This window comes from Thamnophis elegans, chromosome 4 (assembly GCF_009769535.1).
Source record: "Thamnophis elegans isolate rThaEle1 chromosome 4, rThaEle1.pri, whole genome shotgun sequence".
In the NCBI taxonomy this organism is placed as follows: domain Eukaryota; kingdom Metazoa; phylum Chordata; class Lepidosauria; order Squamata; family Colubridae; genus Thamnophis; species Thamnophis elegans.
The window spans coordinates 43,373,102-43,396,709 of record NC_045544.1 but is presented as its reverse complement, the minus strand read 5'-3'; the positions used below and the strand labels follow the sequence as shown (position 1 = coordinate 43,396,709).

The 23,608-nt window shown below is 39.5% G+C and overlaps 1 protein-coding gene across 1 annotated transcript; it reads left to right on the top strand.

Annotated features, from left to right (window-relative positions):
• Positions 1-923: 923 nt before the first annotated feature.
• LOC116507305 (pantetheinase-like) lies at positions 924-21,524 on the top strand. The gene is given in 13 exon segments (XM_032215344.1): positions 924-974; positions 1,819-1,870; positions 2,385-2,608; positions 2,696-2,826; positions 10,003-10,020; positions 11,763-11,905; positions 11,908-11,936; positions 13,384-13,675; positions 14,690-15,060; positions 16,838-17,007; positions 18,508-18,625; positions 19,974-20,049; positions 21,502-21,524. Coding segments are annotated over 13 exon segments (1,698 nt in total).
• Positions 21,525-23,608: the final 2,084 nt, after the last annotated feature.

Genomic DNA, 23,608 nt, shown 5'->3' with positions numbered 1-23,608 from the left:
TCACCATTCACATTAAGACTTTGATAAAAACGCCATTGGTCTGATCGAAATGCTGATTTTGTTTATATTGGATGATTCGTGCCTCATATCTTTCAATTTTTCTAGCTGTTGCTGTTATCTGCTGTTTTACAATCACTACAGCTTCATTGATGTTTCTTGTATCCAATCTATATCTTCTGATTAGCCGATCTATGATTTTGTTGTTTTTAAGCCATTGCTCATGCATGTTCTTTAAGTTACTAGCATCTGCCCTTAATTTTTTGACTTTTATTCTAATCGGATTTTCCACTTTGGCTTTGATGCTTTTTCTGTTGTGTGACTAGGTACTTTGATTTTAATGCCTAGTTCATTAGTGACTATTACAGCTGCTGTACATTAACTGGTTCGTTTCCAAGATGGATCCTGATTCAATTGTTGAAAACACTGCATTAACCATTTTCATGATAGGGGCCAAATTTTTTTAGGCACAGTTTTTAGTGAGGGTAAACGTTGCCTTTCCTCATTAAGCAGAAAATGCTCCATGATTATCTTTCAATTCTTTTTGTTTTTGAGTTAGTTCATCAGTTGGTTCAGTGATAACTGGTTCTAGTGGTGGTGGTATTATTATTATTATTATTATATTATTATTATTATTATTATGCCTTGAAGTCATTGTTAATTCCCCCCAACTGGAATCCTTTTAGCTTTCTTGGTAAAATTTCAGAAGTTGCTTGTTATTGCCTTCTTTCTGGGGTTGAGGGAGAGCGATTGGCCCAATGTCACTTAGCTGACTTTGTATCCAAGGTGGGACTAAAATTCATGGTCTTCTGGTTTCTAGTCAAGGATTTTAACCATTGCATCAAATTGTTTATCATTGGATTTTGTGTGAGTTCAACTTACATTTATCACATTGCCTTCCTTAGGCATCTAGTACAAGTAGTTGAATGCCGATTAGACCTCTCATTGAAAGTGATACTTCCTTTTTATGCTACCTGGTAAAGTTATATGTTGAGAAATCTTGCAGCTTTTATATGTAAATGCAATTTATATGTAAATCCTTCCTGGTGCTTATTCCCAGGAACATTCCTCAAATGTTTAGGAATCAATGAACTGAAGCACCTGGGAGTTTGGATTGTTAGGCTCAAGGATGCTTGAAAATATATGACACCATATCAGTGTATACATTACATTGATCCCAAGATTGCCATTGTCAAAATCTGTTCTTCTTTTTTAAGCAATTCATCATCCCAGAGAAGGTGCTCTGGTGTGACTCTCCTCCCTGACTCCATTCATAGCATCAGCCATCATCACAGGAATATATCAATATTTTATTTGCTATACGTAAGTCATTATTGCATTATGTGCCAATTCTTAAACCAACATCAATTCTTGAATAGCTTTCACAAAAGTTAATCACTTTCCCCCATAATAAATGAATTAAAACCTCTCCCAATGTCAGTTACTAAGAAATCTGTTTCCAGATGGGCAATTTTAAAATGGAATCTATCATTTGTTTTTCCTTTCTAAGTTAACAACTGACTCTTCCTTACGTTCATCTACAATACATACTTATGTATATAGTTGCCCATTTTCTCTCTTTCTATGCCAGATTGAAATTATGAGCAACTTTGTTTCTCCCTGAAAAGAAACAGATAAAAGTCTAAGAGGTCTAATCAGTATTCAAACTGTTTGTACTGATTGCCTAATAATATTGGGAAAGCAATGTGTTAACTATTAATTGGACTCAGGCAAAATCCAAGAGACAGCCCAATAAAAACCCGTAACTATGCTTCCAGGCATTCATACAGGCATTGTTTTGGACAACCTCTGGTCTCCCAGAATGAGGAAGTAGAAGCAGAAATTGCAAAAGAAGCAGAAGTTGCAAAAGCTGGTGAGTGGAACAAGTTGAATGTTATCGGCTTTTTGTTTTGTTCTTTGTTTTATTTCTAATTGAGACAATTGCTTTAAAAAGTATTCCATTGTGAATGTTTCTTTAGAAGTGTTCCCACTTGCCCAGATAAGAGAGAGGCAAACAGAGGCAATAGAATTTACTATACTTGACACTAATGGGGATAAGTGTGGCTATCATAACTTCAGCATTGGGCCGTAAATAGCTTTTGAGAAGAGTCCATCATAACTGTGGCCATTAAGCAACCATGTGTACCATACAGATTCAAATGTTTGTTTCTTCCTCTGGGTCATTTGAATTGGAATCAAAACACAGAAATATTGTTGGAAGCATTAAAAGTGCATCAGACAGTTAGTGATTTCAAGAAACCCTATCAGAGCTCAACAGCTGAAACTACATTACCGAGGGTCATCTGATTAGATATATGATCTTTCTGAACACTCTCTTCACTTGATCTACCTTTTTAATCTTGTTTTCTCTCTCCCCAGTCTATAAGGACAGGGCAATGGCCTCCTCTCATCTTTACAGCATGCTTTTATTCTTATACTCCTGGGGGGCCTCAGGACTTTAGCCATGAACAAATACACCGCAGCTGTATATGAACATGCAGTCATACTGCCGGAATTAACATCGGACCCTGTTTCCCCTGAAGAGGCCTTAAAATTGATGAACCAAAACATGGACATCTTAGAAGATGCCATCCAAAAAGCAGCAAAGCAGGTACTGGGTACTACTTGTTAATATGCATTGGTTGGTAAAGTGGTTGTCCTACAAGGGAAGGAGCTTTACCTTCACTTCTTTTGACAGGGAGCACACATCATTGTGACTCCAGAAGATGCTATACATGGATTTTTCTTCACCAGAGAGACCATTTATCCTTATCTTGAGGACATTCCAGACCCACAGGTCAACTGGATTCCATGTACAGATCCTGAAAGGTACTGTATCTTGTGCTTTGCTTTTGTGTGGTCTCAGTTTAAAGGCACTTGAACGTGGTAGCCTTCTCTTAGGTTTGTGTTTCAGTATTACAATGTACACCCTGACATGGTCAATGTGTCTTGAAGGAAGGAAGGATCTTTCCATTGTAGCATGCCATTTAGGCATCCATTAGACCTCACTGTTATCATCTGTATATTTCCTCCAGATACGTTGAGCTATAGGCCATATTGCTTGCTTGCTTACTTGTTTGCTTGTTATCATACTTTTTAGCACCCCTTGTCTCAGAGAGGGGTTCTAGAATACAATTTGATCAATAAAATTAAGAATTAAAAAGAATATTATTTTTAAAACATATATAAAATAATTACAAATTACAAAAAAATGGAGAATATGCCAATTTCTACCAGCTACATAGACTGAGATGGATTTAATCTAAGATGAAATAATTCTCAGCAATACAATAATTAGGACCTGAGTACATATTTATAGCAAACTTCCACCATTGTGTTCAGGCAGTGCCCGTAATCTCTGCTTCTGTTTTTATAACCACTCAAGGAATAGGATGAAAAATAGTATCTGCTTCAAGATCTCCCAAAATGTTTGCAATAGAATGTGAATTTGAACTTAAGCCAGCACCCAATATGCCAAGCTATGCCCAAGTACATCCATCATAGTATAGTATAGCCTTTATTGTCATTGTACACAGTGGTGGGTTTCAAAATTTTTTGGAACCTCTTCTGTAGGTGTGGCCTACTTTGTGATAATGGCTTGCTGGCCATGTGATCAGGTGGGAGTGGCTTGGCAGTCATGTAACCAGATAGGAGTGGCTTGGCAGTCATTTGACTGGGTGGGAGTGGCCAAGACGATGTCACTGAATTTTACCCCAATGGATGATCTACAAAAATATATTAAAAAGAAAATTTATTTTTTGTGTACTTACTACTTAAATAAGATTAAAATAAGTACACAAAACAATAAAAGAGCTAATTACAGAAGAAAGATGACTGTCCTTGCCAGTCTTCAATATCACTGACTCCAATGAATAGCTTGCACAAAGAAGAGACACAGAAATGAACTCTTTCATTGCATGCACTGCATTAGGATGAAACAAGCACACAAAATAATAGAAAAGGAAGATTACTGTCCTTTTGTGTGTTGAAGTCACCCACTGACCACCTTGCTCCAATGAATGGCCTGCACAAAGAGATACAGAAAGGAAGACTTTAATTGCTTTCACTACTATATTAAGGATGAAACAAACACAGAAAGCAATAAAACAGCTACTTACATAGGAAAGATGACTGTCCTAGCGGTCATACTCTGTTGCCTTTTCATCCTGTTAAATAATACTAACTGCAGAATAAATAAAACAATATTGAACTCAATTGTGGTTGTAAGCTGAGGACTACATTACAGGTAACAGAAGGGACCTCTGTTTCACCCAACAATGTACAGTCTTTTCAGGAAAGATGCCTCCCAACAAACAGGAAAGATATAGTTTTTCATCTAAGAAGTAGATCAAGAATGAATGTCATAGGTAGATTCACAGAGCAATACAGATTTCTTTTTCTAAAATTTATTTCTCAGTTCAAAAAACAGGAATATATGAATTATGTTCAATACTTAGGACAGACCAAGTTCAAGAGTTAAAGGTGTCATGGTTAGAAGCAATGGTAAAGCAAGATATAGATTTAAAACCAGTAATATTTGGTTGGGCATTTCAAAGGGAATACAATACATGTTTAATTTTACACATGTTAACAGCTGCTGGAATTGTGTTTGCACAACAGTGGAAAAATAAAGATATGAAAATGAATAAATATTAGAATGTGCAGGAATGAATAAATTGACAATTAAAATCAAGAAGGCTTACTTTTTCACGTGGGATTTGTTTTAGCAATTGCTAACTAACAGAAATTAGAAATCTAAAAGCATGAAAGAAAACACCAATTATATAAGGAAAGGTCACTAAAATGTATAAGGAAATATTATTAGTACTTGATCATTATTAATGTGTAGATAACTGCGGGACATTACACACTCACACACACAAACTATGACAGTGCCAGGAAAACACCAAAAAATAACAATTTCCCCCCAAAAGACTGCAGATGAAACCAGTTTTTTTCCCTAACCCTAAGGACAGGAAAGACAAAGCCACTGGAATAAAAACCATCAAGGCATTGTGGGAAATTATAAAGGACAGTGCCAGGAAGCTACAGAACCAGGAACCACAATTACCTAAACAACCAGGTATCACACAGAAACACAGAAAATCTGGCAAGCTGCAGTGCACCAACCTGGCCTGCCCATAGAAAAGCAAAAAAATGTTATAAATTTTATATGTCTCAAAGTGGCTGCTTTCTATGGGCAGGCCAGGTTGGTGCAAGGCAGCTTTGTGAGATTTTGTGTTTAGTTCTGTAGTGAATTCATTACATAAATACACAAATCTCCAAAGTACATGCAAATAAAACAATTAAAAAATATTCTAGACACAATAAATAAAATTAAAAAAACACATTAAAAACATAAACCAGATCACTTACCAGCAGGCAGAATCAGCAGCTCTCCTGTGCGATGGATGCAAGGAGCAGGCAGGTGACCAGGCAGCAGGTAAGGTGGCCTGGCTGGCAGGCTAGGAAGCGGCGGTGGCCTCTGTGTGTTTCATTTTTGGCCTCCAGTTCCACTCTGCCATCCAAAAACAGGCCCATGCATCCTGTTTTTGGCCTCCTCAACCTCCAGAGGCGGGTGGGTGCTGGCGGGGGGTAGGTGGGGCAATGTGGACGGGGCAGATTAATGGCTTCGGCAGGTGCATCTGGCCCGTGGGGCATAGTTTGAGGACCCCTGGTTTAGCCCCATTTTACAACCTTTCTAGCCAAAGTTGCTAAGTGAATCTGACTTTCCCATTGACTTTGCTTGCAAAATGTGATTGCATGACCCCAGGAAAACATGACCATCATAAATACATGCCACTTGCCAAGTGTCTGAATTTTATCAGGTAACTACAAGGATTTTGCAATGGTCATAACTGTGAAAAATGATATACCATCTTTTTTTTCAGTGCAAGCAAACAGTCATTAAACAAATGGTTGTAAGTCAAGGACTCTACTTATATTCCAATCAGGATCCATACAGTTTTAGTCTCAGTCCAAAATTAAAAACAAGGGGACTTCTTCCCTTTCACAACAAGAGAGAAGGTTGAAAAACAGCTGGCCATTAAAATGTGGAGGGGGGGGGGAACAAGGCAGATACTGGAAATTCTGTTCTATTTATTATTGTCCCACCGCATTGTGAGGAAAAGCTCTTTCTCAAGAGAAATGCTTACCCCCTCCTGTGTGAACTTCAAGCAGCTTCTCAGGAGGCTATAAATCTCCTTGGGAAAGAGATTTTCTTCAAATTGTGCACAGATAATACAGGGAAGTGTCTTTGAAAGGACTGCAGTGCTCTGACCCCCCCCCCTTTTCACTTTAAACCAGGGGTGCCAACCTTGGCATTTTAAAACTAATGAACTTCAACTCCTAGAATTTCCCAGCCAGCATTCCCGAGAGTTGAAGTCCATATATCTTAAAGTTTCCAAGTTAGACACCCCTGCTTTAAATCAGACCTGGCCTGAAACCTAGAGTACATTTGTGAAGAAGGCAGACATTGTAAACATGAAACTCCAAAAGAGTCCAATCAGAGAAAGGAATATAAACCTAATGTTTATTTATTTATTTTTCAATTTCTATGACCACCCATCTCAAACAAGTTTATATAATGCTAATAACCCAACATAAAATTAAGCATAAAAGCTTCATGCTCTTCTCCAGGAGTGCCAAGAACCTTTCTGTCTCTGCTGGACTTCGTCTTGATGATGTTGCCGCAGTTGCCGGGCGCAGAAGGACGGAGGTAGCCAGAGCCACGCCGAGGCAGCCCGGTGGGCAAGCGAACGAGGATCAGGCAGCCTGAACTTCCATCGCTCACTCGCTGGCTCGCCCACCTGGCTGCCCTCGTTGTGGTCCTGGTTACCCTCTGTCCTTCTGTGCCCGGCAGCTGCGGCAACATCATCAAATAATAATATTATTCTTTTTAATTCTTAATTTTTGTCTTGATGACATCCCGCAGCTGCCAGGTTGTGGAGGCCGGAGGTAGCCAGAATCGCTCCCCAGTCGCTTTCGCGGCTTCCCAGAGCGCGGGGAAGAGCACGGTGCTCTGGGAAGCCATGAAAGCGACTGGGGAGCGCCGAGAACCTTCCTGCCTCCACTGGACTTCATGTGCTCCTCTGACTGCAATAGATGTCCAGAAGCGGCGGGGCTGTTGGGCTGGAAGCCCAAACCCCATTAGCTACAAAAGCCACTTCTGAAATCTATTGCAGTCACAAGGAGTGGACAGAGAAGAGCGTGAAATTTTGAGAACCTTCCTGCCTCTGCCGGGTTGCCGGTTGTGCAGCATGGCCCCTGCGCGGTCTCCTCCTTCTCCCCCCTCCTCCTCTTCACTTCCCAAAGGCCTCTTCTCCTCCATACCAGAGCGGGAGCTGGACACAAGGGATGGGAAAAAAACCACACGTTGGAAAACTTTGCCAGGAAGGGAGGCGGGGAACCAGTGGGGGCAGGGATGCCCTGGAATGTCCCCATGCTTTGCTGGTGGCCACGCCTCCTAGGCAAGTTCAGGGAGGTTCTAGGAGGCTAGCCGTGCCGCACAAGCTACCGCCTGTGAGCAGCGATGGAATGGGCGGGGCAATGCGAACGAGGGGGCAGGGCAGGTGCTCCATGATGAACCTCTTCTAATTGGATGGTAGATTTCTGGAAGCTCTTCTACCGAACCTGTTAGAACCAACAGAAACCCACCCCTGATTGTACATTATGTATACAATGAAATTGGTACAGTAATCCATTCCCATTTTTAAGTGTGTTCGTATAATCGTTAACTGTGCTTGCTAAGTTGCTCAGGAGTGAAAGAACAGGAAATGGGGAGTGTGTGTGTGTGTGTTGTGTGTGTGTGTGTTGTGAAAAGAAGATTGTCACTGTTCCCTTTTCTTTATATTCCTAGAGGAGTCATACTGCAATCTACACATACAGGAATGCTTAACTTTTCAAGTGTAGCTAAGACAGTTAACTGCTTCCATGAAACTCAGCATGATTCCCAGATAATTTTTTTCATTCAAAACTCATCCAAAGAAGAGCGCAAGCAGCACATTGGCAGGACCAACTACATCTAGTTTATTACCCCATCCTCATCTCTTTCAGAGACCTTAAAGAAGCCAGGCATTTTTGTCAGTATTTTGTCCCTAATTTATTAACTAGGTATTGTCGTTTTTTTCCCTACCCCTGCTGAATTTTAATGCCTTGGTCAAAAACACATTTTGGCACAAAAAAAGGCAACATTTGGCACCTGACATAATTTGGCAGAAAAGGAAGTCTGGAGGACAGAATCAAAGAAAGGTATGGAAGTCTAGATTTAAGCAATTGGCCTAATGCTAACCGTGCTCTGTTAACACAAGTATTCTTTTTTCCGGTCTACTGAAGAGAGAGAAAGAAAGAGAGAGAGGGAGGAGAGAGATGGCACTTTGTACTTTCAACGACCTATTAATATTCTTTCCCGGGGGGGGGGGTCCGGTCTTGTCCCCCCTCCTATTTACATCTACATGAAGTCACTGGGTGAGATAATTCACCGGCATGGGACTCAAATACCACCAATATGCGGATGATACCCAGTTGTATCTGTCCACCCCGTGCCAACTCAGTGTAGCGGTAGAAGTGATGTGCCAGTGCCTGGAAGCTGTTAGGGTCTGGATGGGGTGAACAAACTTGCACTCAATCCTGACAAGTCCAAGTGGCTATGGATGTTGCCTCCCAAGGACAGTTCGATCAGTCCATCCTTATGCCTGGGGGGGGGGACTCTACTCCCCTCAGCGAGGGCCCGAAACTTGGGAGTCCTCCTGGACCCACAGCTGACAATTAGCAGCATCATCTGTCGGCTGTGACAGGGGGGCCTTTGCCCAGGTTTGCCTGGTGCACCAGTTGCGACCCTACCTGGATCGGGAAGGCACTCACATGGTCACTCACGGCCTTGTTACCTCGAGGCTTGACTACTGTGACGCGCTCTACATGGGGCTGCCCCTGAAAAGTGTTCAGAGACTACAATTAGTCCAGAATGCAGCCGAGTGAGCGATATTGGGTGTATCACCACCTATCCTCCGCGAGCTGCACTGGCTTCCCATGGTCTCTGGACACAATTCAAGGTGCTGGTTATCACCTTTTAAAGCCCTACATGGCCTAGGACCGGATACCTGCGGGACCATCTTCTGCCACTATACTTCCCAATGACCGATTAGATCGCATAAGAGAAGGCCTGCTTCGGGTACCGTCAGCCAGACAATGTCGGCTGGCAACTACCGGGGGAGGGCCTTCTCTGTTGCCGCTCTGACCCTCTGGAATAAACTGCCCCCCAGAGATCCGGACCCTACCCACTCTCATGGCCTTCTGTAAGGCTCTTAGATCTGGCTATTTCCGGCAAGCCACGGGCTGTTGAACTCGTGTTTGAGTTCCAGCCCGATTAGACTGGGTGTATCTTGTGATCTTTTTTACTATGTTTTTCTGTGTTTTTTTAACTTCTATTTTAATTGGTATTGTTGTAAGCTGCCCGGAGTCCTCCGGGATTGGGCAGCCTATAAATTATAAACATTCAAACATTCAAACATTCAAGGTAAAATATATTTGTAAATGAAATTTGCTGCTGGGGAGGGGGGGAATAGAAGAAATGAGTGGTCATTGTACAAAAACACTCCTGATGCTGTTGACCAGGTATAAAAAAATGTTCTGCAATATGCATTTCTCTGGCCTATGTTGTTTTTATTAAACCTGATTACTGCAAGTAGATGAGAAGTTAATACAATTAATTTACTTGCTTATTGAAAGTGGGGAAAACTGCAGAAATTTTATGTCATGTACATTTTGGTAGAAGTGTACTACATTTGTAAAGAAGGTATTGGACTCTGAATAGATTTGGACTGAATACAAACAAGTGACCACTATGTAGAAATGCCAGTGATACATTGAAAGTACAAAAGAAGAGTACCGTATTTTTCAGAGTATATCAAAAAGAAGCTAAAATCTGGGTATATACACCGAATACAGCATTTTTTGCCTCCCCAACCCCGCCCCTTCACAAAATGGCCGTTGCAGAGCTGTAGAAAGCTTTCAGAGAGCTCCTGGGTCTGGGTAGGGCAGAAATGAGCAAAAAACAGCCCATTTTTTGCCTCAGTTTTACCCTGCCAGCCCCCAGGAGCACTCTATAAGCTTCCTAAAGGCTATCCATGCCCATTTTTTTAAATGAAAAACGTGAAAAATGGGCTGGTTTGGGGAGGTTTGCAGAATGCATTTTTTTTTTATTTGCATCTTCAAACCTTGGTGCATCTTATACTCTGGTGCGTCTTATACTCTGAAAATAGGGTAATTAGGTTGAGAGAAGGGGAAGATAAAATGTCAAGGTTGGCTAGAATTGATATTGATATATATCAATTGATATAAAGGCATGTGATGTGGTGACCAGTGGTGGGTTTCAAATTTTTTTAGAAACCTATTCTGTAGGTGTGGCCTGTTTTGTGGGAGTGGCTCAGCGGTTATGTGACTGAGTGGGCGTGGCTAGTTGGAAAATGTGGTGATGAAATCACTTAACGCTCTTGCTTAGCAACCCAAATTTTTGGGCTCAATTGTAATCATAAGTTCTTCCTTCCTTCCTTCCTTCCTTCCTTTCCTTCCTTCCTTCCTTCCTTCCTTCCTTCCTTCCTTCCTTCCTTCCTTCTTGTGTCTCTGCCGGGTGGGGGAGCGGAGGCTCGTTCCAATGAAGGGGATGGGGAATCCATGCGATTTCCTCCCTCTGCATGGTTTCCCACCACCTTCATTGGAAACGAGGTAGCTATCAAAGAGAAGAGGGCAGCGCACGCTTGTCGGGGCCTCCGGAAGAACGGGTAAGCTAAGGCACACTAAATTCACCAACCGATATGCCTGTACCGGTCCGTACAGGCTGAAACCACCCCTGTGGTCGACACATCCATGGTTGGTAGGTTGTAAAAAGATTATGCAGAAGCATAATAAACAGTGTGCCCTTTTCTTTCATCTCCTGCCTTTAATGGTTCAGTTACAATTTCTCACTTTTTTTCTATTCCTTGTGTAACATTATTTACCCTGTGAGGGTACAGTTAAGTGTCAGGAAATTAGGAAATCCAGACTATTCAATGGTAAAGTAAAGTAAGTTAACTAGTTTTGTTTACTCTCTGCCCTTGTGTGTGTTTAAAGTCTCATTGTTGAAAATAGCTTTGTCAGGGAATGGAGGCAATTTGGAGTGGGGAAGAAAGAAATCGGTTACATTGGTATAATTATTAATTTGCTTAACTGAATTTTATTAAATAAACTATAATTTGATGGCCAAGGCTGCATACTAAGCTTAGACTATGATTTACAAATTACAGTTACTGGATTCACACAATATCAAACAAATAACTTTATAATTTACATGTTGTACATTTAATAAACAGCCTACTAAATTATATCATCATTAATTCAAAGTATCTCTCAGTGGGGAACCAGTGCAAAAAACATTCATTTCAGCTTTTCCCCAGTGAACTGGTGTTCCACTGAGGGCACCTAATTACTTACCGTATCTTTTCCTCTTCAGTGGAAAAAAACATATTCCTGAATCAATTTCAAATAGAAATATAGTGGAAGGGAAAAGATTTCACAGCATCTAAAGCTCACCTACTCCAACCTTCATGGCACTTTCTTTCTTCCTTCTTTTTCTCTTTTGTATTTTAAAAGACACAACTTCGCTTCTGCTTTATTGCCTGTTTTGGTGTTTCTTTCTGTATTATACCCTTCATCATGGAGATAAATTAACAGATTTAATTGTATTAATTCTTTAGTTCTGTGGTCTTCACATTAGATTTGGACCTGCACAGTCCAAAAAGACTGAGCTGTCTGGCCAGGGACAATTCGATCTATGTGGTTGCCAATATGGGTGATAAGAAGACTTGCAATCATATAGACCCAAAGTGCCCCTGTGATGGCCGCTATCAATACAACACAAATGTTGTCTTTGATTCAGAGGGAAGCTGGTGGCACGATACCACAAGGTAAGGTTACAATTTCACACTTTATTTTTAAGAACTGGTTATTTCTCCATGAACCCTACATAAAACATACGCACATCACTTTATAAGTTAATTCTATTTTGAACATCAGAGGCTGAATATGTCGAGTAGAGCATATTCCAACTTTGAGATTTCAGAGAGATAACAAATACCTGTAGCAAATGTGATTTAGCATAACAGATATATAGGGTAGAAAAGAATTTTGGGCATCCAAGTTCTAATTTGGCAGATGATTCTTTCTTTCTTTCTTTCTTTCTTTTCTTTCTTTCTTTCTTTCTCTCTCTCTCTCTCTCTCTCTCTCTCTCTCTCTTTATTTCTTTGCTTCATTCTTTCAATTCTTTCTTTCCTCTTTTTTGTTTCCTTTTTATTACAGAAATGTAATGTAATTAAAAATAATACAAAGTAAAAATGCAATAAAGTTAAAAATAAACTTTAAAAGGAAAAAGTATCCATTACCTTAACTTTTGTTATTAAATATGGAAATAATATTGCTCTGTCTTCTCATTTTTAAAATATAAAGATACTCCAAAATCTACTAAGAAACACACATCTTTGACATCTGTTCTTTGACATTTGAAGCATTTCCCCCCCACCTTTCTACACTAATTATTTAGCTGAATCCCAGTCTTAATACAGCCAGAGTTCTTCATAATATCAACATCCATAGTTTTAGAATACAATTCAGTATCAATGTACATATGTAATAATTACATTTTCCTCCAATGATATTTGTTGGTTTATTCATGTCAGAAGCATCACAGTTAAAATAAGACATGCTATACAACATAACATTTAAAATGTAAAATACAAGATTAAAATATGCACAAATTTAAAATTAAACAGATATTACCAGAAACTAGCAATATTAATTGAGTTGCCATGAGATCCTTAAGTGTACACTGATTGGGACACAAAGGGCAGCTATACATATGGGTTGTTGTCTGCATGTCACCACAATCACAAAGAACAGAAACCACCAGAGAGCCCCATTTGTTTAGAGTTTCTCTAGATCTGTTGTAGCAAATGATATAACATATATAAGCAAGATTATTCCAATGTGAACCAAAGAAATGAACCCTAAATGAAATATTTAAAATAGATAATAGCAGAGATTGGTTTTCCAGCATGACTGGAGCCATTTGTGTGAAATGCAGGAGGCCACTACAAATGTGTCTCAGTTACATAAAGAGATCTTCTCCTTGCAATGGGTGCTGATACTACATTATAATAGGCACAGAGGTTCTGGGAAACCAGTCAATCGGAATTTAAAGAAATTTTGGGATTTTCCCCCCTCTTATTTTAAAAAGCATTACACTTTCACCCTTCAGTTAAAATGACTTGCAAGATGACTTTAAGTCAGCGTTACGTTGTTCATACGTTCACTGAAAACACCTCACCTGTTTCCTTAAATGTGTTATCTTTATAACAGTTTAACCTGTTTACGGTGGAGCAACAATTTGATTTCCCTAAAGAGCCTGAACTTGCAACCTTCGATACTGCCTTTGGAAAATTTGGCCTCTTCACGTGCTTTGATATTCTCTTCCACGATCCTGCTGTAACCCTCGTAACCCAGCTCTCGGTGGACACCATCATTTTCCCGACAGCCTGGATGAATGTTCTCCCACACTTAACTGCTATCGAATTCCATTCAGCTTGGGCCATGGGCATGCGTGCCAATGTTCTAGCAGCTAATACTCATAATCCTAGCCTTAATATGACAGGTAATGTACTGAGATAAAAGGTTTGATTGGTATTTGGATCTATTCACCAGGCAGTTGAGAACATCTAGCTGGTTGAGAAATCCTTTGAAAAATCCTTTAATGCACACTTGCCAAATTAAGATATGCTGGTGTGGTCCCTGCAGACAGAAATCCAGAGAGTAGGGAAGGCATTGCCATCAGTGTAGCATACAGAGTACAGTCTTTATTTATTGTGCTTCTACAAATAATCTCTGATTAGACGTGTAAACAGTAATGAAGGCAATATACGTGACCCAAGGATAAATGTTGCAGGATCCAATCGGGTCGGTCAATAGGACCAACGGCTTTGTCTTCCAAGCTTTTGGATTCATACTGGAGCCCATCCTCAGGGAACTTCTCTCTAGCAGTGTGTACTTTGGGCTGTTCTATTTCTGTTATTTATATGGTACAAGTTTTTAGGAGGTGAGGGCTTGGCAGTGGAAACAAACAGCCAACAACTTAATAGCCAGTCATCAACACCCCAATCAACATCTAAAAAGCCACATACAACAGACATTGTTAAATACCACACACAGAACAACCCAAAGCACGCACTCTACTAGAGAGAAGTTCTCTAAGGTTGGGCTTCAGTATGAGTCCAAAGCTTGGAAGACAAACCACTGATCCCAGTGACGGACCCAGATAGGATTCTGCCATAATAGCCAAGTTTTGCTTTGTTTCTTTGCATTGCTATCATAAATATCATTTTTTGTAAGAGCCTGGACCTCTACTGGTTCTTTGAGCATAAGTTATATTCTTCCTATTCTCTTCTTGCTCATCAGAGTAGAAAAAAGGAAACAGAAGGCCGATGGGGTGAATGCTTGTGTATATGAATACATTTTCTGGTCTTTTTTTAGAGTTAAATATGTGTGATTTTGGAGTGGTGGTGTTTTCTTAAATATGTATGTTGGGGGGGCAGGGTAGAAGAAATAATGTATGCTATATGTCTTGCAAAGACATGATAAGAAATATGACTTTTATTCTCATCATTTTTAGGCAGTGGTATCTACACACCATCCGGATCGGAAGCTTATCATTATGATGCAGAATCAATGAATGGGCACCTTTTGGTTGCAGAAATCTATTCCCATCCGTCTCATTTTCCCACCCCTCTTCCTACTGTTAATTGGAGCTCTTATGCCACAACTGTTGAAGGGTTTCCTAAGCCCTTTACTTTCTCTGGATTAATTTTCCATGATAACTTCACCTTATGTACCCTTGGAAAAGAAGCTGACAATCTTACAGTGTGCCAGAACAATCTCTGCTGCCACTTAAGCTACAGGATGATGGAACAACAAGAAGATGAACTTTACGTGCTAGGGGCATTCGATGGTCTTCATGAGGTTGAAGGACAATATTACTTACAGGTATTCTTTTATTTATGGGAGGGCAACACTAGACGGAAGATGAAAGATGAGATGCCTTCTAAATTTGCAGGTTGTTATCTAGATAACTTCAGCACTTTATTCTCATTATCTCATTTGGAATAATTGTCTAGTTTAAATATCAATCACTTTGGTGGCTGCATCATGCACATGATGAACGAGTCTCTATTAGCAGGAAGTAAGTCCTACATTTCTTACTCCTGGGAGGATGGAGGGAAATGTTGCATCACACAGAGTTCTGGAAACTTTATTACCATGTCCTGTAGGATGCTGACACTGACTGCCATAAGAATAGGACCAGTATTTAGTTTCATCCTTTATCTGGATTCTAATTAATGAGCCATATATTCATTGATACTTTTGGTGACTGACTGGTACTTAATCATGCAAGAATACATTGCAAGGATATGTTTGTATAATGGTCAGTATTGATAAGGAGTCAATAAGCTGTGAATATTTGGATAGAGGGCAAAGAAACCACCCAATCCTATTAGAGCAGACCTAAGCATTTGTTTTGCACAGATTGCTGGCCCACCTGTAAATTACACCTGATAGCTCCCTGGATCCTACCAAATGTAAGGAATCAGAAGTTGTGCTTGAGATGGTAGTGTCAAGTTCCGGAAGCCCTGAGCCACTGCAGCAAAACGGGGCTGACAGATAGACTGTGAGGTCCACCACAAATTTGGGATTTTGTAATGAAATAAATATGCAACCATATAGGAATGGGCCTTTCCAATTGTAGCTCTCTTTGGGATAGCTTTTCTCAATTAGCTTTGACTATTCTTTCATCTCACTTTACCTCCCCTTCCTTTTATGCTATTGAACTCCAGACAGCTGTGAGAGACATTGTCTTTTTGGCAACTGGCAGAGATATATTTATTTCCCTGTCTACTTTAATTAATAAACACACTGATCTGAAACACATTTGCTATTTAGACCATTGTTAACTTCTCTGCTACTGCTGCTTGTGCTGTTTTAGGGTTATAGCATTTTAGGATTATATACCGTAGTTACTATTTTTCGGTATCTGGGATCCCATCTCCAAGGCAATGGCGATATCAATGGCAAGATGCGAGCAAGGGTGAATAGGAAACAAAAGAGGAACGAATAGGGAATGGGCTTTTGCAGGAAACAGTTCATTCATTCGGTCTGGAAAGTTCTATTTGTGGTTATAAGAGACTGTGCCAAGTTTTGCCTTCCCCTGCATTTGGAAACTAGTTATCTGGCAGAGCTCCAAACGAGATAAGGTGCATGTGGATAAACATTCTTCTGAAAGACTGTTTGATAAGCCTGACTGAATGAAAGGAATTCACAGTCATGTCAATAAAAGAGGTTTTATTGGGACTAAGACTTTGCTTCTTGCTTTCTAAGGAAGCCTGGGTCAGAACAAAAGGTTTATAACACGGGGACAAAACTCACTTAAGAAATGTCTCACTTAGAAACAGAAAGTTTGGGCCCAATTGTGGTCATAAGTCCTTTAAAAATGGTGATTTATATAGCTGCAAGTCCTTGGTCACCGTGACACCAGGAACTCCTCTTATGCCAAGCTGAAATTGTGTCTTTATCTGCTAGTTCTGAGTCAACAACCAGTAGGGCTTCTCCCCTAGCCACCAATATGCACTTGAGTGTGTTCCACAAAAGTTCCTTGCTATGGAGGAAATTAAAACAATGGTTTGCAGTTTGTTTTCTGGTGGTAGCAACCTGGCTCCTTTATAGTGAGTACTTCTTCAAGTATTGTTTGGTCTTCTCCTCCTTCCAGATCTGCACATTGCTGAAGTGCGGAAGTACGGACCTTCAGAGCTGTGGTCAGGCAACCAAGACTGCTGAATCCTATTTTGACTTCTATTCTCTCAGTGGCACATTTGGCACTAATTACGTCTTCCCGGAGGTTTTACTCAGTGGGATTTCTTTGGCCCCTGGATGTTTCAGGTAAGGTTAAAAAAATAATTCTAATTTTATTAAATTGTCAAAGTCTAACAAAGACGTGAAAATGAAAGTACTGGGACACTGGAGGAGGGAAAGGAGGAAAGGAAAAAGTAGGGGATAAGGGAAAAAGAAGAAGACAAGCATTGACTTCTGACACTGTTTAGCATAGCAGAATAACATAATAATATGACAGCCTCAACCTCTTACATTTATTTCTATGGAGATTCTCATCCATCCAGGTCCATGGTTGTCCCAAAGGTGCTTTTTCAAGAGGCAACTGGACTTTCTTTCCTTTTTTATTTTTTTTATTTTAAACACATAAACACATAGACAGAACACAACATAGATTAAAACAACAAAGGAACAAAAGGTTCCATCCTACAGCAGTTCCATATCCGTATGTCTTTACAATTGATGTTTCCCCCCTATACATTCATATCTTACATTCCTGGTCCCCTTGTTCTTTAATGGTTTATGTATACTATTCCATACTTATTTATATTTAACTGTTTGTATCAGAATATCACTTTACAGATATTGCACCTTATATACTTGCTATTGTTAACTACTATAGCTTCACCTATGTTAACTCTCTCTTATCTTTTCTTATACTATATCCTAACATTTCTACAACACTATTTTATGTTTCCCTACTTCTTGTTTCTGTCTTCTAACCCTTTATACCATTTATTCCATGTTAAATAATATTCCGATTCCTCCTTTTCTTGAATTTCTTTCATCAGCTTGTCCATCTCCGCACACACTAAGATTTTTCTTATCACCTCATCTTCCTTTGGTATTACATTGTTTTTCCATTATCTGGCTGCGGTTATGATATGAAGGATTAGGTATTGTATTTCTCTACTGTACTTTTTTGTAATTATACCCAATAGAAATAGTTCCGGTTTCCAATTTATTTAATTTCCTGTATTTCTTCAAGTCACTTTTTAATTTTGGTCCAGTATTTTTTTGCCATCTCGCATGTCCGCCATAGATGATAATATGTCCCATGTGATTTTTTGCACTTCCAGCAGATCGGCGATAATCTTGGGAACATCTTTGCAAGCCACTCTGGGGAGAGGTGCCATCTGTAAAATATCTTGTACTGGTTTTCCTTGTATGCCGCAAACATAGTTAGTTTCAAGTTTGTTTCCCAAAATTTTCCCATTTTTCCTGATCTATACTATAACCAAACATTTTGCCCACCTTAACATTGTTTTTTTTATGACTTCATCTTCCATTTTATACCTCAGCAAGAATTTATATATTTTCCTAATCAATTTTTTATCCGTACTTTGCAATATCTTGTCTAGTTCCTGTTGCTCCTTCTGAAATTCAATACATTTTAATATCACTGTTATATCTGGACTGAATTTGTATATATGTGAGCCAATCTATATTTATGCCCTGGTCTTTTAGTTCTTGTTTGGTTTTCGCTTACCCTGTTCTTTTATTAAATCCTTGTATCTTATACTTTATATCTGTAAAATTTGTGTGTTTCAGTGCTTCTGTTGTGCATAACCACAATAGTCAGGCAACTGGACTTTCAGGTTTTTCTTTGAAGACATCTTTGAAAGCTTGTCCAAAAGCTTATTCAGCTCTGACCCACCATCCAGACAGAGTGAAGAAGCTTCTTGGATGAAAAGCAAAACATCTTCAAAGAAAAACCAGTTGCCTCTTGGAAAAAGCACCTTTGGCACCATTACCTTTACATACTTAATGTTTCTATAACAACAAACAAAACCAAAGTTTAAGATTTTCATTTTTTTTTCTCATCTCAAAACAACATCCAGAAGCATTTTTCAAGTAGAAAGAAAGTGGAATGCATACTTTTCTTTGATTAGAGCAGTTAATTTAGCCACCTCTGCTAGTGCCATCAGTTTTCCTGCCATTCGTTGCCATTGTGAGAATTAATGTATCTTTCCATGTGTGTGCGTAAATCATTCTGGCTGCTGTCAAAGAGCAAATTTCCAGATCTTTTTCAAGTTATTTTGTCCATTAAACCCAAAAGTTCCTGATTTAATTTTTTTATATTCACTTTAAGAATCTTAAAATATGAATTGTACCCCGGTATTTCCCATCTTAACTACACAAATATTGTTAGGAACCAAATTGGGCTTGAATAGGAGAAGCACAGAAACAAATCCCTTAATAAGGCTCAGAAGGAGAAGATGTTTTGGTCACTTTTTGGAAGCCAAAATTGAATTGTGAGAAAAATGAGGTTTCTCATTGTGTTGTTTTTTACTTAAGTGCCTTGCTTGATCTATGAGTTTGGGTGGAGGCCACACCACATTGTTACATGGGTTACACTCAGGGGTGGGCTGCTACAGGTTCAGCTGGGTTTGGGAGAACCTGTAGCAAACATTATGGCCTGTTTGGAAAATCTCCAAATCCTAGCCCTGATTGGCCCCACCCTGCCCAACCCTATCAAGAGTCTCCACATTGCCCGTTTTGGATGCGAAGTAAGTGCAGGGTCTGTGCGGAGGCTTGGGGTGGGGGTGGGGAAACCAGCCTCCTGGAAGTTCCAGAAGCTTCCCCACCCCACCCCGAGTTCCATTTTCACTGGCAGAGGGCTGCAGGAGGCCATCCTGGTTGAAAACAGAGCCTGGGAGGGCTGTGCCTGGCCCTCCCAAGCTCCAATTTCACTGGCAGAGGCACTGTGGGCTGGTCCTTAGCTGTTTCCAGGGCAGCTCTGTGGGCCAGATCTAAGCACCACACGGGCCAGATCTGACCCATGAGCCTTGAGTTTGACACCCTAATATACACTTATTAGCAGTGGCTCTCACAGTTGGGAGTTTTTCCCACCCTTATTGAAATATGTGGGTAGTCACCCTGGGATCTTCTCTATACTATGTTATAAGAACTACATCTCCTCTTAATCTACTACTTTGAAAATTTCTTAACTTGGGAGATAGGAGAGATGTATACCTAGCTTATTGTATTACTCAAATTCTTTCATTCATTCCTAGGTTTTGAAAGATGGACAACTGGTCAGTCAGAACGATCTCCCTCAGGCCGTTTTAACTGTGACACTTTTGGAAGATGGTATGAGAAGGATTCTCCATCTACACCCATTAACAATGCAACCCTAGCACCAATGCAATGCACCAATAAGGCTGAATTCATTATTCAATAAATCAGTTGCTTTATACCTTTACTGTTTCCATTGTCATTTATCATCCAGTAATGGATAACTCAACTGAAGAACTACCGTATGTCTTGACAATGGATATATTGATGCTATGTTTAAAGTTGGCTGACAAATCCTAAGGAATACAATCTCTTGAATGTTGTCCTAAAAAAGATGCAACAAGGTAATAGTTACTGATTAGGCTCTTTTTACAAGGTTCTTGGAAGAAAAACAGTTTGATATATGAATCATCTTCCGGTAGAGCTGCCTACTATGTATTAGAGCAGGTATTTGATGCCACTTTAAAATACAACAGATTCAGGTTGTGCCAACTCCATCTTATCTCTTAACTCCTCATTTCAGATAGACACCTAGAAATGACCCAACCTGTTCCCCATTTGTTCTGGGGATAATTTAGCAAGAATCAGTCCTCTACTCATAAGGAACCAGAAAACCAGACTTCCGTTTTTTTATAATCAAGAATGAGGAAAAACTCAAACTTCTATAAAGACTGTTTGTCACTAATTTTCAACTAGGAAGTCAACTGGGTTGAATTATTGAGCCTGTCTGAGATTGTAATATGAATTATGCCAACTTTTAATTAAAAAGTATAATGCATGCATGCTAGTCAAAACTCACATAGTTGACTGTAGCCTTCACCCCACCCCTTGTCAGGTGCTCTTTATTTCAGGCTATTTTAAAAATAAGATGTCCTAGAGAATAGAGAAATTTTATGTCTGTAAGAGTCAAAAATGTGTAATTTCAATTTAGACAATCAATTGGGTTCTCAGATATTAGGAATTTCTAAGTTGACATGAGTAATACTTTTGGTTGTATGATAATTAATATGGCTATGCAGAAAAGGAAACTAAATATGAATGAAAAAGTATGCCTAGAGAATATATGCCTAGAGAATATAAATGTTAACTAAGACATCATGTAAACTTCAGATTGAGCAAGAGAGAGCGAGAGAAAGAAAGTGTGAGAGAGATAGGGAGGCAGGGGGAAAGAGAGAGAAGGGGATTCTTAGAAAATGAAGGATCAACAAAAATGGAGAGTGATAAGTTAGCATTCTGCAAACAAATACTTTACTTATGGGCAAAATAATTCATAGAATCTAATGAAATGGGAGAAAATATTCTAGCATTTGAATTTTTTGGTAATAACAAATGGCAGGATATGGCAAAGAAGCAAAAATGTTATTATAGCCTTAGACTTAGTTCTTTAGACTCAGGCTATGCATCCCTTGAGAATCTAGACGATGTAAATTGACGCTTCCTGTTGGAAAATGGGAGTCATTCTTGACTAAGATAAAAATTCCATCAGATGGGGAAATTTAGACATGTTGCTTTTCTTTTGTGTTACAGTGTGCCGTGTTGGTGATAAGTAACAGTCTTAGATTTGGAAATCAATGGTGTGTCCATTTTATATGCTAAGACAGATCATTGATGTGATTGAGGGAGCTGAACTTTGAAACCCAGTCTGATATTGATCTGATTGAAGTTGCTGTCCATGTCTGCCTGTATTTCAAATATTGCCCTTGAGTGATCCTTAACCAGCTGTCATTGCTGGGCATTGCTATAAACCACCCTTCCCTAGGACCAAAGAAATATTCCCTTTGTAATTTGACAGAAGAATGCTATTTTGTTACAGTCAACATTGTTTTAAAATGGATTGAAAACACACACACACACACACACACACACACACACACACACACACACACACACACGTTATGCAAGAAGAAGAGGCAGGAAACCTGATTTCTTGAACACTGTTCAAAACCTTAAAAGGCTAACAAATCAATTTACAGTGTCAATGTTAAGAATGAATATTATCGCAGTTTAGCATGCTTCCTTAAAGAAACTTGGTGGAAAGCGTTCCTGGCCTTAAAACATGAAAATAATTTGCTATAGTCCTCTCCTGGCCAAAAGAAATCCTTTTCTTTTTGCCAGTATGCCTGTATAGCAACCTTCAGGTGTTGCCAGGATAAACAAGAAGCACCTGTCCGCAGGGCTCTGTTCCTTAGAAAAGCAATGCTTTCAAAAGCATGCATAATAGCCTTTAACTGATAAGCTGACAAATCAAAGCAAATTCAAAAAAAATATTAGTATTGCAAAAGGTAATTAACTCTGTATTAACCTGGAAAGGTGTTCACATTCAGAATAAAATATAATGGCAACTGATTGCTTTTGATATTGCGATTCAATGTATTCTTGCATTTGTCACCTATTGTTAAATGTAAGAGAGCTTATTTCTGAGTAGCACATTAATGATTGTATTAAACAGCTTGCTACACAAGTGGGTATCTCATTGCAATGGGACTTGCCTTTCTACAACAATAGTTTTCTTCCACACTCATCTCCAGATTCAAAGGAATCCGTTCTACTGATTGATACTATACTATTGGTAGATTGAAATTGCTGGGTACATTCTTGTGTTTGTAGAATTGAATCATACAACTACTCAATTCTACAGCACTGTATGAAAAGAGACAAACTGGTTATATGTAAATCCCTGTCCACAAGCTGTTTTTAAAATGGCTATTTTTGGAAACATCGGTGCAGGTGTTGAGCAAAACCATTGCCGGATTTACCAATGAAATACTAATTACTGTATTATTCCGTTCATAAGATGCTCCAGACCATAAGACGCTCCAAGCTTTTGGGGAAGAAAACAAGAAAAAAAAAATCTGCCTCTTTCTCCCAGCATCCATCGGTATTCATCTGGCTAGCATCCTTGCAGCAAACAGCAAACAGCCTGGTCAGCTTCAGCAGCCTGATTTAGCATGAGCAGCTGATTGGTGGTTGGATCAGCCTTCAGGGATACCACCAATCAGCTATTCCAGGCTGTGGGGATAGCTGCCGCCCGTTGCCACCACCACCTATTGCCACCACCACATATCCCATTTTTGGCTTCTGCATGCCCTGTTTTTGGCCTCCATGAGTCCCATTTTTGGCCCATTTCAGGCAGGGATTGGCTGCGCTGCCCCCTATCGGGGCATGTGGAAGCTGAAAACGGGACACATGGAGGCCAAAAACAGCCAAAGAGTGGGAGGCGGCGGGTATGCGGGACATTTCCACCCACTTTTTTGGGGGAGGAGTGTGTCTTACAGTGCAAAATATACAGTAACTATTAAGAATTTTAAGTCCTAATGATAAATGGAAGGACAAAGATTAAATTCTGTGGATATACAATAGTGATTTAAGAGTTATGTTAGTGTGTAATATTATCATCAATATGCCTGAAGTGCTTCTATAATTTTGCAGTCCAGTGGCAAACTTAAATAAATCATTCTGCACATTTTCATTGTGATTCATTTTAATCAGGAACAATCAACTGTCTGAAAGTTATTAAATAAGTAACTTTCAATATTAAATTAGATTTCGATATTTAAACTTCATACACAGCATGAGAAATGTGCTTTCAGGTATAAGATATGCAAATTTAGTGGTAATAACTGCCTATCCTTGG